At 40.9% G+C, this 18,831-nt stretch overlaps 1 protein-coding gene across 1 annotated transcript in view; it reads left to right on the top strand.

Moving 5' to 3' along the window:
- The window catches only part of LOC126260056 (uncharacterized), a 389,315-nt gene extending 371,001 nt beyond the window's left edge, over positions 1–18,314 (top strand). The window contains exons 9-10 of the mRNA XM_049957248.1: positions 2,343–2,602; positions 17,498–18,314. Coding sequence (XP_049813205.1) covers positions 2,343–2,602; positions 17,498–17,526 — 289 coding nt within the window. The 3' untranslated portion in view covers positions 17,527–18,314. The remainder of the gene's footprint in view (positions 1–2,342; positions 2,603–17,497) is intronic.
- The last annotated feature ends 517 nt before the right edge of the window (positions 18,315–18,831 follow it).

Below are 18,831 nucleotides of genomic sequence, written 5' to 3'. Positions count from 1 at the left end.
GAAGGTCAGTACTTCGACGCAACAGCTTCGCTCACCGTAACACCTGGGACAGCAATACGATCATTTTTGACAGTGTTCTTGGGTGAATTACGCGTTTCCACCTATCGACATTCTTGGAAACGTCCGACATTGTTGAACATAATCGTTTTGGTGGTCCTTGCGTTATGGTGTAGGGAGGGATAATATTGCGTGGGCATACTGACTTCCAGATCATTGAGCATGGCACACTCACCGGTCGACATTACTGTGACATTGTATTGTTTCCCCCACGTACATCTTTCAGAGGTACATTCGGCCCTCACTTCAGTTCAGTGGATGACAATGCACGACCGCATCGAACAGCACTGATAGGAGGAGCTCTTGAAACGAGAGGATGTTTAGCGGGCCTCTCCATTCCCCGAATGAAATCTCATTGAGTACGTGTGGGGTGTGTTGGGGAGATGTACTGCAGCATATCCACATGCAGCAACGAGCATTCAGCAGCTGTCAATCGCAGTGGAGTGGGAATTGAACGCCTTACACGAGAACCCCTTATCGACCTTGCGGCCAGCATGGAAGGGCATTGCGGAGTACGCATGGCCATCGCCGGTGATCGCACACCCTGTTAAGAACAATGTCCCACCATTTGTTATGTCCAGAGTGCAATCATGAATCGCAGTGACTTGTTTGAATAAAAGCGTAATTTCTGTTCGTCTCGTCGCGTATATTTTTCAGTCACGTTCAGTACTAGACCAGCAGTCTCTTCCTCTGTAAGGGCCCAAATTTCGTCGATCTGTGTTACTTGGAAGTGACTCATGATGCGGAAGTTGGTTTCGTGTGTAAGTCCACAATTCTAATCGTGTCTGCCGGAGGATCAGTAGGAGGGACGTGTGTTATATACACTACTGGCCATTAAAATTGCTACACCACGAAGACGTGCTACAGACGCGAAATTTAACCGGCAGGGAGAAGATGCTGTGATATGCAACTGATTAGCTTTTCAGAGTATCACACGAGGTTGGCGCCGGTGGCGACACCTACAACGTGCTGATATGAGGAAAGTTTCCAACCGATTTCTCATACACAAACAGCAGTTGACCGGCGTTGCCTGGTGAAACGTTGTTATGATGCCTCGTGTAAGGAGGAGAAATGCGTACCATCACGTTTGCGACTTTTGATAAAGGTCGGATTGTAGCCTAACGCGATTACGGTTTATCGTGTCTCGACATTGCTGCTCGCGTTGATCGAGATCCAATGACTGTTAGCGGAATATGGAATCGGTGGGTTCAGGAGGGTAATACGGAACGCCGTGCTGGATCCCAACGGCCTCGTATCACTAGCAGTCGAGATGAAAGGCATCTTATCCGTATGGCTGTAACGGATCGTGCAGCCACGTCTCGATCCCTGAGTCAACAGATGGGGACGTTTGCAAGACAACTACCATCTGTGCAGGAACAGTTCGACGACGTTTGCAGCAGCAGGGACTATCAGCTCGGATAACATGGCTGCGGTTACCCTTGACGCTCCATCACAAACAGGAGCGCCTGCGATGGTGTACTTGACGACGAACCTGGTGCACGAATGGCAAAACGTCATTTTTTCGGATGAATCCAGGTTCTGTTTACAGCATGATGATGGTCGCATCCGTGTTTGGCGACATCGCGGTGAACGCACATTGGAAGCGTGTATTCGTCATAGCCATACTGGCGTATCACCCGGCGTGATGGTATGGGGTGCCATTGGTTACACGTCACGGTCACCTCTTGTTCGCACTGATGGCACTTTCAACAGTGGACGTTAGTTTTCAGATGTGTTACGACCCGTGGCTCTACCCTTCATTCGATCCCTGCGAGACCCTACATTTCAGCAGGATAATGCGCGACAGAATGTTGCAGGTCCTGTACGGGCCTTTCTGGAAACAGAAAATGTTCGACTGCTGCCGTGGGCAGCACATTCACCAGATCTCTCACCAATTGAAAACGTCTGGTCAATGGTGGCCGAGCAACTGGCTCGTCACAATACGCCAGTCACTACTCTTGATGAACTGTGGTATCGCGTTGAAGCTGCACAGGCAGCTGTACCTGTACACGCCAACCAAGCTCTGTTGGACTGAATGTCCAGGCGTATCAAGGCCGTTATTACGGCCAGATTTGGTTGTTCTAGGTACTGGCTTCTCAGGATCTACGCACCCAAATTGCGTGAAAATGTAATCACATATGAGTTCTAGTATAATATATTTGTCCAGTGAATAGCCGTTTCTCATCAGCATTTCTTCTTGGTGTAGCAATGTTAATGGCCAGTAGTGTAGTAGGAAGATGTGAGACGTTTGTAGTCACAGTAGACGCACTATGCGCTTGTTGCAGGAGAGACGACGGGCGCGGCGGCGCGCATCGGCTGCCTCCCGAGCAGCTGCGCAGCCTGCTGCCCTGGAGCTACCTGGCGCCGCCTGAGGAGCTGCCGCGCCGCCACGCCAGGCCGGACTCGGACGCCGACCTGGAGATGCCGCCGGTGCCCGTGCCGGACTACACGCTGCACTTCGGGCAGCGCTCCCGCGACCGCCTGCCCTCCTCCAGCCCCGCCTCGTCCACCTCTGGGTTCGCCGAGGAGCGCACTCTTGCCACCGGTGAGCCTCTCCTCAACCCGCGCGTTGTTGGACCGTAATATAGCCAAGAGCCATCAGTACAAGTTTATCCACAAGAACGGGTGGTTATGATTAAAGTGCAGCTACTCACAGAGGTTTTTCATTGTAGGCTGTAATTATTGTATAGCAAAAGAACTAGGTAGATCTGCTAATGTGTTAATGCAGAAGCGATTTATGCTTAAACAAAACAAAAAAAAATAGTTCCAATTTTGGCCACCAGGTGCAAATCTGGCGCTGTGTAGGATCACGCCAACGTCTCCAATGCACATATTGAACAAATTGTGTAATCGGCAGTTAATAATAAAATCATCATTATGTACTCACTTGTTTAATCTGTTCTGCTCACTTTCCGTTCCTAATCCATTACATATCTACATCTCGTGGCCAAAGTACGAGGGTGGTGTTTGAAAAGTTCTCGGAATGGAATTGAAAATAATTACTTACATAATGAGATTTTCACTCTGCAGCGGAGTGTGCGCTGATATGAAACTTCCTGGCAGATTAAAACTGTGTGCCCGACCGAGACTCGGTCGGGCACACAGTTTTAATCTGCCAGGAAGTTTCAATTACTTACATCACAGAAACTTTATTTTTCAATGTAGTCTCCTTGTAGATTAATGCACTTGGTCCATTGATGTTCCAGTGCCTTCATCCCATCTCGAAAATGAGTTTCCTCCGGGCCTGCGAAATACCGGTTGATCAAAAAGTCAGTATAAATTTGACAACTTAATGAATCACGGAATAATGAAGATGGAGAGGTACAAATTGACACACATGCTTGGAATGACATGGGGTTTTATTAGAATAAAAAAAAATACAAAAGTTAAAAAAAATGTCTGACATATGGCACTTCATCTGATCAGAATAGCAATAATTAGCATGACAAAGAAAGACAAGGCGGGTGACCTTGAAACGAGTTCCCCTCGCTGCCGCTTGGCCGCGCCGGATCGTGCTCTAGTTTTAACAGAGCGCGATCCGCTGCAAAAGACTAACTTCCGGCCGGCAACGCCCATCCGGCTGTGCGCTGATTGGCTGGCTGGGCGCTTTTATCAGGAGCCACATCTGCTGGGGGCCCAGTCTCGCTCGTGAGGCAACAGCAGGCTTAGTCGACTCGAGGCAGCCGCACAGGACGCACAGCCATGCCTTTACAGGAAATGCTCAATATGTCCATCACCATTCCTCAACAATAGCTGTAGTCGAAGAATAATGTTGTGAACAGCACTTTAAAGCAGGTCCGGAGTTATGGTGAAGCATTGGCGTCGGATGTTGTCTTTCAGCATCCCTAGAGATGTCGATCAATCATGATACACTTGCGACTTCAGGTAACCCCAAAGCCAATAATTACATGGACTGAGGTCTGGGGATCTGGGAGGCCAAGCATGACGAAAGTTGTGGCTGAGCTCACGATCATCATGAAACGACACGTGCAAGTGATCTTTCACGCATCATCTCTCTGACATTTTGTGGTTTTTTTCCTCCCCAAATAAAACCCCATGTCATTCCAAGCATGTGTGTCAATTTTTACCCCTCTATCTACATTATTCCGTGGTTTATTAAGTTTTCAAATTAATACTGACTTTTTGATCACCTTGTAATAGTCAACTCTGGCTATCAATTCCTCATTTGAAATGAATCTTCGTCCACCAAGAAAAATTTTCAGTTTTGGGAAAAGATGAAAGTCTGACGGAGCCATATCAGGTGAATAAGACGGGTGTCGCAAAAATTCATACGTTAGTTCGTGTAATTTTGCCATGGCGACAGCACATGTGTGCGGGTGTGCATTGTCTTGCTGGAGGATGACTTTCTTCCTTGCTAAACCTGGTCTTTTTACGCATATCTTTTGTTTTAATTTGTCTCACATCTGCATCTACGTGATTACTCTGCTATTCACAGTTAAGTGTCTGGAAGAGGGTCCAATGAACAACCACCTTCAAGCTGTCTCTACCATTCCACTCTCGAACGGCATGCGGGAAAAACGAGCACTTAAATTTTTCTGTGCAAGCCCTGATTTCTCTTATTTTATCGTCATGATCATTTCTCCCTATGTAGGTAGGTGCCAACAGAATGTTTTCACAATCGGAGGAGAAAACTGGTGATTGTCCAGGAGGTTAGCATAGTATTCTCCAGTAATTCCAGAATGAGATTTTCACTCTGCAGTGGAGTGTGCGCTGATATGAAACTTCCTGGGAGATTAAAACTGTGTGCCGGACCGAGACTCGAACTCGGGATCTTTGCCTTTCGCGGGCAAGTGCTCTACCAACTGAGCTACCCAAGCACGACTCACGCCCCGTCCTCACAGCTTTACTTCTGCCAGTACCTCGTCTCCTACCTTCCAACCTTTACAGAAGCTCTCCTGTGAACCTTGCAGAACTAGCGCTCTTGAAAGAAAGGATATTGCGGAGACATGGTTTAGCCACAGCCTGGGGGATGTTTCCAGAATGAGATTTTCACTCTGCAGCGGAGTGTGCGCTGCTATGAAACTTCCTGAAGCTATGAGGATGGGTCTTGAGTCGTGCTTGGGTAGCTCAGTTGGTAGAGCACTTGCCCGCGAAAGGCATAGGTCCCGAGTTCGAGTCTCGGTCCGGCACACAGTTTTAATCTGCCAGGAAGTTTCATTCTCCAGTAATTGTTTGCCCATTGGGGAGACAATCTACCAACAGAATTGCCTTCGCATCCCAGAACACTGATTCCATGACTTTTCTCACCATAGGGATTGTCTTTGCTTTCTTTGGTGGTGGAGAATCAGCATGTGTCCGCTGCTTTGACTTTTCGTTTTCTTTCTGGGGTATAGTAGTGCACCCAAGTTTCATCTGTGGTCACAAACCAGTGCAAAAAATCTTGTTTGTTTCTCCTAAAATGGACCAAAAATTGTCCCCGTATGTCCATTCTCATGCGTTTTTGATCCAGCATCCAAGACTCGTGGCACCCATTTTACAGATAATTTTTTCATTTATAATTCTTCAGTTAAAATGTGATATACCCTTTCAGATGGCATCTGGCAAGCGTGAGCAATTTCACGCACTTTCAATCGGCGATCCTCCATGACCATTTTGTGCACTTTTGCAATGATTTCTGGAGTAGTGACACATCTTGACCGACCGCTATGCAGATAATCATCCAATTTCTCCCAACCAAATTTAAATTCATTTGTCCATTTTGCAACAGTTGAATATGAAGGAGCAGAGTCTCTCGGTGTATTCTGGAAATCAGCATGAACGTCCTTTGCTTTCATACCATTCGTTATGAAGTACTTAATCACTGCTCAAATCTCAATTTGTTGCCATCCTCACAAATCGCTGCGCGTGAATAACAGAGCCATGTCACTGCCACAGCTCTCTTCCAAGAGCACTGACATGGCGCATGTTTACAGACAACAGCCCAATGAATATCACATGAAGGACTAGTTGCGCTAACGCTGACCTCTCATGGTCATTCTGAGAACTTTTCAAACAACACTCATATGAACTATTTTTTTCCAGTGTAAATCATTTCACTTTAAGGCATTAGAATATGTACCAAGTTTCGCTCCCATACAGCTCACATTCTGCTGAAGTACCAGCACTGTAATTAAAACTATTCAGTACCTCTGGGGTTTCAAATGACAAATGCACTTAAACTAAAGGCTGGAGCACGAAAAACCAGTCCCAAGTACAGACTACTCACTAATTACACACTAATGTTGCCTGCCAAGAGTAGGTACAACAGCAGCATTAGCTTATTTGTTATTTCCTTACCACCTAACTGTTACATGTTTATTGATTTGCTGTTGTATCTACTCGTGGCAGGCATTTATTTGTGTGTAACTGGTGAGCAGTCTTTACTTTGGCCGGTTATTTGTGTGCCACCCTGTACAGGATATAAAGAAATTTGGTAAATGACAGTGTGTAGAGCATCACTCCATTTTACTTGTAACTCACATTATAGGTGCCCAATATAGACACCGTTCTGATACAGTGAACATCATGTGCAGTTCACTGAAGTCTTCATTGCAGTTGACCTGGAAGGCACAAACTCAGCAGACTGACATTCAAAACCATTCACTAGCATGAATGAATTCAATATAACGATATGGAGTAATGATTTGTATACATGTTCCAACATGCCTGCCCTCTAGTGGTGTAACTGCAACTACACCAAAATGTGCACAGTGAATTAAAACTTGCACAGGTGCTTTACGCGCTTGTACGTGTCATTTTTCTATATATCTTGTAGTTTTCATGCAGCAATTCTATATGCTTACGAATAACCCTGTATTGTCCCAGATACTGCTTTGTCCATTGCATCTACCCTCTTGCATGTGATGGCTTTTGCATTACTTACAGCTGCATCAGTGATGTGTGTCATATTTAAAAATTATTTATCTAAAAACAAAGATGATGTGACTTACCAAACGAAAGCACTGGCAGGTCGATAGACACACAAACAAACACAGACATACACACAAAAATCAAGCTTTCGCAACCAACGGTTGCTTCATCAGGAAAGAGGGAAGGAGAGGGAAAGACGAAAGGATGTGGGTTTTAAGGGAGAGGGTAAGGAGTCATTCCAATCCTGGGAGCGGAAAGACTTACCTTAGGGGGGAAAAAAGGACAGGTATACACTCGCACACACACCCATATCCAACCGCACATACACAGACACAAGCAGTCTGCTTTCATACCATTCGCTATGAAGTACTTAATCACTGCTCAAATCTCAATTTTTTTCCATCTTCACAAATCACTACGTGTGAATAACAGAGCCATGACACTGACACAGCTCTCTTCCAAGAGCACTGACATGGCGCATGTTTACAGGCAACAGCCCAATGAACATCACGTGAACGACTAGTTGCGCTAACGCTGACCTCTCATGGTCATTCTGAGAACTTTTCAAACAACACTCTGTATGTCTGTGTATGTGTGGTTGGATATGGGTGTGTGCGCGGTGTATACCTGTCCTTTTTCCCCCCTAAGGTAAGTCTTTCCGCTCCCGGGATTGGAATGACTCCTTATCCTCTCCTTTAAAACCCACATCCTTTCGTCTTTCCCTCTCCTTCCCTCTTTCCTGATGAAGCAACTGTTGGTTGCGAAAGCTTGAATTTTGTGTGTATGTCTGTGTTTGTTTGTGTGTCTATCGACCTGCCAGTGCTTTCGTTTGGTAAGTCACATCATCTTTGTTTTTAGATATATTTTCCCATGTGGAATGTTTCCCTGTATTATATCCATATCATTAAAAATTATTTAGTGCTACATGGGAGTAGACATTGGTTCCCAGACATTCAGATATCAAAAATTTGCAATATAATCTTGCACATTACATACTGCACATAGGAAGACATTTTGTAAAACATCTTGTAACTAAATTGCTTGCTAATGTGCTTAGCAACACAACATATACTTTCTCCTCCACAGACTTAAGCACAATCACTGCAAAACATTGTGAACAGGCAACAGTTACAGAATATGTTTAGACAGTGGCATTTTGCACAGAGGTAATGTACACCAGCAGAGAGAGTTACAGGCATCTGATGACAGTATTGCGTGCAGTACATTCCTGTAATTATTTTTAATAGGCAAATTATGTAATGGAGTTAAAATTACTTGCAGTAATGTTACTAGTACAATAAATTCTACTCTTTATTGCTGCACAAAGTGTATGTGTTTTGTTAAAAATTTTACCAGTGGTAAAAGTCTTCTCTCATGTTATTTTGTTTGTATGATACTTAAAATATTGACAGTCATGTCACCAGTATAATAAACTACAATGGTCATTACTATGTAAAACATAATGAGGTTTCACAACATTGTAATTGTAGTAAGTAGTTGTCCGTCCTGTTCATTAGTTAACATGGTACTTAAAATTTTATTACCGTTGTTCAAAACCCTTGTTACAAAAATTGGATGTCCCCTGTGTTGATTCTACTAATTCACATTTAAAATTCAAATTAACATCACAAATTTAATATAGTACTACAGACACTACCAAACAAAAGAATGTAGCTCCACAGCACTGCCAGACGTCATGATGGTAAAAGCAGTCACTTGTATCTGCTGCTTCATCTGGTACTTAAAATATGACTATACTTTGATCCCCTCCAAAATGTTCATGGTTTTCCCTAACTAGTTGGGTGTAAAATTTTTAATGTTTTGTTTATGTCTAATGCAGAGTGTCTGTCTTCTCTCAGCCTATGTGCATCATGTTAATGGTTTATTTCTCACCCTCTGAAACGTTCCTTAAAATATACACTAAGATTTAACAAAGGCTTAATCTGAACATAGTAGGGGTCATTGAAGTGAAATGGAAATAAGACAAGGATTTCTGGTCAGCTGAGTATAGTGTAATATCAACAGCAGCAGAAAATGGATTGTGAGAATACAAAGAGATAGAGAAAAAATATGAGGATACTGAAAGGGTAATACAGTTCGTAAAGGGAGGTGGAAAATCTAATAGTCATGGGGGACTAGAATGCATTTGTAGGAGAAGGAGTAGAAGAAAATGTTACTGGAGTATATGGGCTTGGAACAAGGAATGAGAGAGGAGAGCAACTAATTGAGTTCCATTACAAATTTCAGATAGTAATAGAGAATAATCACTTCAAGAATCGCAAGAGGAGGTGGTATACTTGGAAAAGGCTGGGTGATATGGAGAGATTTCAGTTAGATTACATCATGGTCAAATGCAAATTCTGTAGTCAGATATTGGATTGTAAGGCATACCTAGGAGGAGATATAGACTCACATCGCAATGTAGTAGTGATGACGAGTAGGCTGAAGTTTAAGACCTTAACCAGGAAGAATCAATACACAAAGAAGTAGGATATGGAAGTATTAAGGAATGAGGAGATACGCTTGAAGTTCTTTAAGGCTATAGGTACACCAGTAATGAATAGCTCAGTAGGTAGTACAGTTTAAGAGGAATGGAAATCTCTAAAAAGGGCAATCACAGAAGTTGGAAAGAAAACCATAGGTGCAAAGAAGGTAACTGTGAAGTAACCATGGATGCAGAAGAAATACTTCAGTTGATAGATGAAAGCAGAAAGTACAAAAATGTTCAGGGAAATTCAGGAACACAGAAATACAAATCACTGAGAAATGAAATAAATAGGAAGTGCAGGGAAGCTAAGATGAAATGGCTGCATGAAAAGTCTGAAGAAATTGAAAAAGAAATCATTGTCAGAAGGACCGACTCAGCAAATAGGAAAGTCAAAAAAACTTTGTGACATTATAAGCAAGGGTGCTAATGTTAAGGAGTGCAACAGGAATTCCACTGTTAAATGCTGAGGAGAGAGTGGATAGATGGAAATAGTACATTTAAGGCCTCTATGAGGGAGAAGTTTTGTCTGATGTGATAGAAGCAAAAACAGGAATCAATTTAGAAGAGTTGGCATCCAGTATTGGATTTAAGTGACCCATGGAGGATATAAAATCAAGTAAGGCAGAAGGGATAGATAACATTCCATCAGAATTTCTAAAATCATTGAGGAAAGGGGCAAAAAAAAAAAAACTTTTCATGTTGGTGAGTAGAATATAAGAGTCTGGCGACATATTGTCTGACTTCGGAATAGTATCACCCACACAGTTCTGAAGACTGCAAGAGCTGACAAGTGCAAGATGTATTGCAAAATCAGCTTAACAGCTCATGCATACATGTTGCTGACAAGAATAATATACAGAAGAATGGAAGAGAAAATTGAGGATGTGTTAGATGACAATCAGTTTGGCTTTAGGAAAAGTAAAGGCATGAGAGAAGCATTTCTGACATTGTGGTTGATAATGGACTAAAGAAAGAAAGAAGAAAAATCGAGACAATATTAAGAGAAGGAAAGTTGTTTGATAAATCAAGATATGCTCATGTGATTTGTGAACCTGGAAAAAGTGTTTGATAATGTAATATGGTACAAGATGTTCGAAATTCTGAGAAAAATAGGGGTAAGCTATAGGGAGGGGGTGGGTAATGCACAATATGTATAAGAACAAAGAGGGAATAATAAGAGTGTATGATAAGAACAAAGTGCTTGGGTTAAATACAGTGTAAGACAGGTATGTTGTCTTTTTCCCTATTGTTCAATCTGTACATCAAAGAAGTGCTATCCTAAGTGGAAGTGAAGAAAAAGTACATGATCTCTTGAATGGAATGAACAGTCTCAGGAGTACAGAATATGAATTGAGAGTCAATCAAAGAAAGAAATAAGTTGTGACAGGTAGCAGAAATGAGAACAGCAAGAAACTTATCGGGATTGATGGTCACAAAATAGATGAAGTTTAGGACTTCTGCTACCTAGGAAGCAAAATAAGCAGTGATGGATGGAGCAAGGAGGACCTCAAAATCAACTAGCAATGGCAAAAGGGGCTTTCCTGGCCAGTAGAAGTCTACTAGTGTCAAACATAGGCCTTAATTTGAGGAAGAAATTTCTGAGATAGTACATTTGGAGCACAGCATTGTATGGTAGTGAATCACTGACTGAGGGGGAAACCAGAACAGAAGAGAAATGAAGCATTTGAGATGTGGTGCTCCAGATGAATGTTGAAAATCAGGTGGACTGATAAGGTAAGGAATAGTAGGTTCTCTGTAGAACCAGAGAAGAAAGAAATGTGTAGAAAACACTGAGAAGAGGGGACAGAAGGATAGGACATATGTTAAGACATGAAGGAATGACTTCCATGGTACTGGAGGGAGTTGTAGAGGGCAGAAACTGCAGAGGAAGACAGATATTGTAATATACCCAGGAAATAATTGAGGATGTAGTTGACAAGTGCTACTCTGAGATGAAGATAGTGACAGGAGAGGAAATCATGGCAGTAAGAAGACTGATTAAAAGATCTCACATTTGAGAGAAAACATCCACACCATATTAGGTTCAAACAAAAAAATTAAAATTTTATATTGAGCTAATAAGGAAAAACCAGAAACATTTTGCAGGTGTTTAAATATGCCAGCATCTGAAAAAACAGCCCTCACAAATATTAAACAACTAGACAGATTTGACAAACAGAAGGTCTTTGGAAAACTTTAGTCATACTTTAAGCACCATATGAGCAAATGAACCTCCATAATATCTAGCAGTGCTGCAGAGCTTTATTTTTTGTGTGGTAATGTCCGTTGTACAACATTATATTTGTGATATTAATCTGAATTTTAAATTACCACATTAACAAAATGAATACAAGGGGTCACTTTTATAGCTAACAAAGAAGATTATTACAGAATAACTGTATATTTTATACAACAATAACTATTGTAATCCATTGTATTAAGGACGTTTATGTAAACAATTTCAACAGATGTACATGACAAGGTTTTCAAGCAACTGCAGTTCCTTTTGAATTAATGAACACAAGGGACTGCCTTGTACTGTTATGACAATGTTATGAAATCACACTATATTTAATACGGTAACAACCATTGTACTTCATTCTAATGGTGACATTATTGTGGGTATTTATGTAACACAACAACTAACAAACGTAAGAGACCACTTTCACCACTGGCATAATTTTTAACAAGACCTTGATATATTTTATGCAACAATAATGAATGCATCTACATATACATATATACTGTGCTAGCCACCAAGGGGTGTGTGGCAGAGGGCACAATTTGCACCATAGTCATATCCCCCCCCCCCCCCCCCCCCCGTTCCACTCACAGATTGTGCGGGGGAAATACAACTGAATGCCTCAGTATGAGCTCTAATTGCCTTGTCTTTGAATGGTGATCATTGCGCGATTTGAAAGTTGGTGGTAATAATATATGCTCCACATCCTCGGTGAAGATAGGATTTCGGAATTCAGGGAGTAGCCCCTTCCATTTAGTGCGCCGTGTATCTGCAAGTGTGTCCCACTTCAAACTTTCTATGAGATTTGTAACACTCTCACGATGGCTAAATGTACCAGTCACGAATTTTGCCAGTCTTCTTTGGACCTTCTCAATCTCTCAGATCAGACCCAACTGGTAAGGGTCCCATACACACGAAAAATATCCCAAGACTGGACAAGCTAACGTATTTTAAGCTATTTCCTTTGTTGAAGGACTGCATCGCTTCAGGATTCTACCAATAAACAACAATCTAGGGTTCACCATACCCGTTACGTATGTGATATGATCATTCTATTTGAAATCATTTCGAATAGTCACACCCAGATACTTTACGGATGTTACCGCTTCAAAAGACTGGGCATTTATTTTGTACTCGTACATTAATGGGGATTTTTGCCTTGTTATATGCAGTAGGCTACACTTACTAATATTGAGAGATAACTGCCAGTCATTACACCATGCATTTATTTTCTGCAAATCGTCATTGATTTGTTCACAACTTTCATGTGATACTACTTTTCTGCAGACTACAGCATCATCAGCAAACGTCTAATGCCACTGTCTGTGCCATCAATCAGACGTAATTGTACTAGCAACACTGTTGTAAGTAATCTTAACTTAGACTATGAAATATTTTTCATCAATAATAATGACAGGTACTTAATTGTGCAATACTGTTGTTATACAACTGTAGCTCTCTATGCTTGTATACATAGACATACTATAAAATGCAACGGTGTAAGCCTGTTCTTTGAGCGTTGCCTCTTGCCCCATTTTTATAACACCTATGTTTAAGTCTGTGGAAGCAAGGACAGATTATCCTGCTACATACATTAAACAAGAACTTAAAAGCCATTTGTTAACAGCAATGTATTTATGTGATGAATTACAAAATGTGTTCCTGTATGCAGTACATAATGTAATATAATACATGATAGAATAAAGGTCATCTTCAATAAAGAATTTGACAGCTTGCAGCGGATATTTAAAGTGGTTTTATCATCCATAGTTTTTTAGGTGTCCTCTGTCTAGTAAAGAACCCTCACACTGTGGAAAACTCCAAAAGTGGAGAGCCAGGTGTAGTGAAGACACTGTCTTTAGTAGATTTGTTGAACCTTCAAAGATAAAACAAGGAAAAATTGCAGAACCTGTTGAATGGAATCAAGAGCTTAATGAGCACACACTATGGATTGAGAGTACACTAAAGACAGACAAAAATAATGAGGTAAGGTGTAGCAGAACTGAGAACAGTGAAACATCAGAATTGGAGACTATGAAACAGATGAATGATGTCTGCTACCTTAGAAGCTAAATAACAAATGACGGACGAAGCAGGGACAACATAGGAGGGAGATTAGCACAAGGAAGGAGAGCATTTGTGGCCAAAATTTGTCTGCTAGCCCCCCCATGAACCATGGACCTTGCTGTTGGTGGGGAGGCTTGCATGCCTCAGCGATACAGATGGCCGTACCGTAGGTGCAACCACAACGGAGGGGTATCTGTTGAGAGGCCAGACAAACGTGTGGTTCCTGAAGGGCAGCAGCCTTTTCAGTACTTACAGGGGCAATAGTCTTCATGATTGACTGATCTGGCCTTGTAACACTAACCAAAACGGCCTTGCTGTGCTGGTACTGCAAACGGCTGAAAGCAAGGGGAAACTGCGGCCGTAATTTATCCAGAGGGCATGCAGCTTTACTGTATGGTGAAATGATGATGGTGTCCTCTTGTGTAAAAAATTCTGGAGGTAAAATAGTCCCCCATTCGGATCTCCAGGCGGGGACTACTCAAGAGGATGTTGTTATCAGGAGAAAGAAAACTGGCGTTCAACAGATCGGAGCGTGGAATGTCAGATCCCTTAATCGGGCAGGTAGGTTAGAAAATTTAAAAAGGGAAATGGATAGGTTAAAGTTAGATACAGTGGGAATTAGTGAAGTTCGGTGGCAGGAGGTACAAGACTTTTGGTCAGGTGAATACAGGGTTATAAATACAAAATCAAATTTGGGTAATGCAGGAGTAGGTTTAATAATGAATAAAAAAAATAAAGGAGTGCGGGTAAGCTACTACAAAGAGCATAGTGAACGCATTATTGTGGCCAAGATACACGAAGCCCACACCTACTACAGTAGTAAAAGTTTATATGCCAACTAACTCTGAAGATGATGAAGAAATTGATGAAATTTATTATGAGATAAAAGAAATTATTCATGTAGTGATGGGAGACAAAAATTTAATAGTCATGGGTGACTGGAATTCAAGAGTAGGAAAAGGGAGAGAAGGAAACATAGTAGGTCAATATGGATTGGGGGTAAGAAATGAAAGAGCAAGCCATCTGGTAGAATTTAGCACAGAGCATAACTTAATCATAGCTAACACTTGGTTCAAGAACCATAAAAGAAAGCTGTATGCATGGAAGAATCCAGGAGATACTAGAAGGTATCAGATAGATTATGTAATGGTATCAGATAGATTATGTAATGGTAAGACAGAGATTTAGGAACCAGGTTTTAAATTGAAAGACATTGCCAGGGGCATGTGTGGGCTCTGACCACAATCTGTTGGTTATGAACTGTAGATTAAAACTGAAGGTGGGAATAGATGGGACCTGGATAAACTGACTAAATCAGAGGTTGTACAGAGTTTCAGGGAGAGCATAAGAGAACAATTGAAAGGAATGGGGGGAAAGAAATACAGTAGAAGAAGAATGGGTAGCTCTGAGGGATGAAGTAGTGAAGTAGCAGAGGATCAAGTAGGTAAAAAGACGAGGGCTAGTAGAAATTCTTGGGCAACAGAAGAAATATTGAATTTAATTGATGAAAGGAGAAAATATAAAAATGCAGTAAATGAAGTAGGCAAAAAGGAATACAAACACCTCAAAAATGAGATCGACAGGAAGTGCGAAATGGCTAAGCAGGGATGGCTAGAGGACAAATGTAAGGATGTAGAGGCTTATCTCACTAGGGGTAAGATAGATAATGCCTACAGGAAAATTAAAGAGACCTTTGGAGAAAAGAGAGCCACTTGTATGAATATCAGAAGCTCAGATGGAAACCCAGTTCTAAGCAAAGAAGGGAAAGCAGAAAGGTGGAAGGAGTATACAGAGGGTCTATACAATGGCGATGTAATTGAGGGCAATATTATGGAAATGGAAGAGGATGTAGATGAAGATGAAATGGGAGATACAATACTGCGTGAAGAGTTTGACAGAGCACTGAAAGACCTGAGTCGAAACAAGGCCCCCGGAGTAGACAACATTCCATTGGAACTACTGACGGCCTTGGGAGAGCCAGTCCTGACAAAACTCTACCATCTGGTGAGCAAGATGTATGAAACAGGTGAAATACCCTCAGACTTCAAGAAGAATATAATAATTCCAATCCCAAAGAAAGCAGGTGTTGACAGATGTGAAAATTACCGGACAATCAGTTTAATAAGCCACAGCTGCAAAATACTAACGCGAATTCTTTACAGACGAATGGAAAAACTAGTAGAAGCCAGCCTCGGGGAAGATCAGTTTGGATTCCGTAGAAATACTGGAACACGTGAGGCAATACTAACCTTACGCCTTATCTTAGAAGAAAGATTAAGGAAAGGCAAACCTACGTTTCTAGCATTTCTAGACTTAGAGAAAGCTTTTGACAATGTTGACTGGAATACTCTCTTTCAAATTCTAAAGGTGGCAGGGGTAAAATACAGGGAGCGAAAGGCTATTTACAATTTGTACAGAAACCAGATGGCAGTTATAAGAGTCGAGGGGCATGAAAGGGAAGCAGTGGTTGGGAAAGGAGTGAGACAGGGTTGTAGCCTCTCCCCGATGTTATTCAATCTGTATATTGAGCAAGCAGTAAAGGAAACAAAAGAAAAATTCGGAGTAGGTATTAAAATTCATGGAGAAGAAGTAAAAACTTTGAGGTTCGCCGATGACATTGTAATTCTGTCAGAGACAGCAAAGGACTTGGAAGAGCAGTTGAATGGAATGGATGGTGTCTTGAAGGGAGGATATAAGATGAACATCAACAAAAGCAAAATGAGGATAATGGAATGTAGTCGAATTGAGTCGGGTGATGTTGAGGGTATTAGATTAGGAAATGAGACACTTAAAGTAGTAAAGGAGTTTTGCTATTTGGGGAGCAAAATAACTGATGATGGTCGAAGTAGAGTGGATATAAAATGTAGACTGGCAACGGCAAGGAAAGCGTTTCTGAAGAAGAGAAATTTGTTAACATCGAGTGTAGATTTAAGTGTCAGGAAGTCATTTCTGAAAGTATTTGTATGGAGTGTAGCCATGTATGGAAGTGAAACATGGTCGGTAAATAGTTTGGACAAGAAGAGAATAGAAGCTTTCGAAATGTGGTGCTACAGAAGAATGCTGAAGATTAGATGGGTAGATCACATAACTAATGAGGAAGTATTGAATACGATTGGGGAGAAGAGAAGTTTGTGGCACAACTTGACCAGAAGAAGGGATCGGTTGGTAAGACATGTTCTGAGGCATCAAGGGATCACCAATTTAGTATTGGAGGGCATCGTGGAGGGTAAAAGTCGTAGGGGGAGACCAAGAGATAAATACACTAAGCAGATTCAGAAGGATGTAGGTTGCAGTAGGTACTGGGAGATGAAGCAGCTTGCACAGGATAGAGTAGCATGGAGAGCTGCATCAAACCAGTCTCAGGACTGAAGACCACAACAACAACAACATAGTCAAATAGCTAGTAGCCTATGCCATGCACTTCAGTGATTTGTAATGTAGATGTAGCAATCAGTGTGTACTGCAGTTTACTAATGCCTACCAAAAATAGTTTAAGGCTACAATTATTGCTTCATATTTCTATCAAGTTCTGTCGATTAAAAATCTGACATTTTAATTCTGGGAAAAACATACCTTCATCATGAAACCACTGATGATACTTCGTATTTATGAATTACAGGGGGCTCCCACGCAGCAGCTAATCACTATTGGTTGCTTTGCCATTTTCAAACTAAAATCAACTGACGATTCTCCCTCAGTAATTACAGCAGAGTCAACAACAGCTTGCAGCAGTCAGTACAAGTTGTCCAGCATTTCTTTTTCTTTTTTTACAGATGGTAGACGCAAGGAGGTGCTGTACTAACCATGGCCTCCAGATCCATCTATTGCCCTTTCAAGACCTGCTCTAAAGCTGTACCAGGATGTCTGCAGCCTAAGGGTCTATCACATACAATAGTCTACATGTACATGTGTATATAATCACCTTGAGCATATTTCCAAGACACTTTGGTAAAAGTTATTGAACAACTTTATGACTGAGGCCTTCAACACAATGAATGGATATATTTTTCCTCAGAATGAAACTAGCACTAGGTAACATAGCCATCATCTACTTTGCAAATGAATATTGGCTTAAATTTTTCCATAATTTCACAGCCTTGATATGAAAATTTCGTAGACTTTCTAAAGAATTTCATATTTTACAAAACAAAAAGAATTTATGGTCTCTGAAAATAGGGACTTTTATTGTAAATTCTGAAATCATTTTTGTAAGAGACATATTTCGACAAACGGGAATTTTTTCTGATGAGAGGAGTTTGTTACAATTTCTCTTATTCTGAGCTACTATCACTTGCTTATAATCACACATTCTTCTGCTATGTGGAGTGTGTAAATACTTCCTTCTAGCATACTGTTTTGACTGAAAATGAATAGGTTGTAAACATTATAGTTCATCATAATGTGAGTGCAATACAGCTGCCCATAAGTGTAATATAACTGTTTATAATTTATATAATATAAATTTTAAATCATGATATAATTGAAAAAGCCATTTATTATTCGATTCACTTTATATGTACAGTAAAGTGCATTATGGAGTATGTCTTCATTTTAATGGAACGGAATATTATTTTATGAAGTAATTGTAATTTTGTATTGTTGGACAGTTATAAATATAACTTATTACTGATGTAGCGATGGGATTAATTTAATTACTGTAAAACCACACCAGTTGTTCTGTAAATCCTTTAGTCCACTACTGCCTTGACCATTCTGGTAAGTCATTTTCAAGTGGTTCTGAAGAATTATGCTATAGAGAAACAACTTCCAGATGATAAAAGTAAAAGTTTAGTGGATATAAAATTTTATGTGTTCAGTTATATTGTTTTTTATTTTACTATCATCAGCAATGGGAAGTGTATGTTAAAGGCAGACAGATTACAAATATTTCAGAAGCAGCAGCTCCTACTCCATTCTTATCAGGTTTGGACTCAAAAAGCTCAGAGAAAGTATACGCAAATAAACACGGATATAGCTACCTCTTTTCCTAGTAAGAACTAATAGTTACATTGTACAGACAGCATCCTGTAAAATAGAAATATTTGGAACATCAGAATTTTATTTTATGATCGTATGTCGCCAAAAAGAGGACACAGACTAATGAGAT

The sequence above is a fragment of the Schistocerca nitens genome, chromosome 5 (genome assembly GCF_023898315.1).
Source record: "Schistocerca nitens isolate TAMUIC-IGC-003100 chromosome 5, iqSchNite1.1, whole genome shotgun sequence".
NCBI lineage: Eukaryota > Metazoa > Arthropoda > Insecta > Orthoptera > Acrididae > Schistocerca > Schistocerca nitens.
This window is presented reverse-complemented; position numbering and strand designations above follow the sequence as displayed.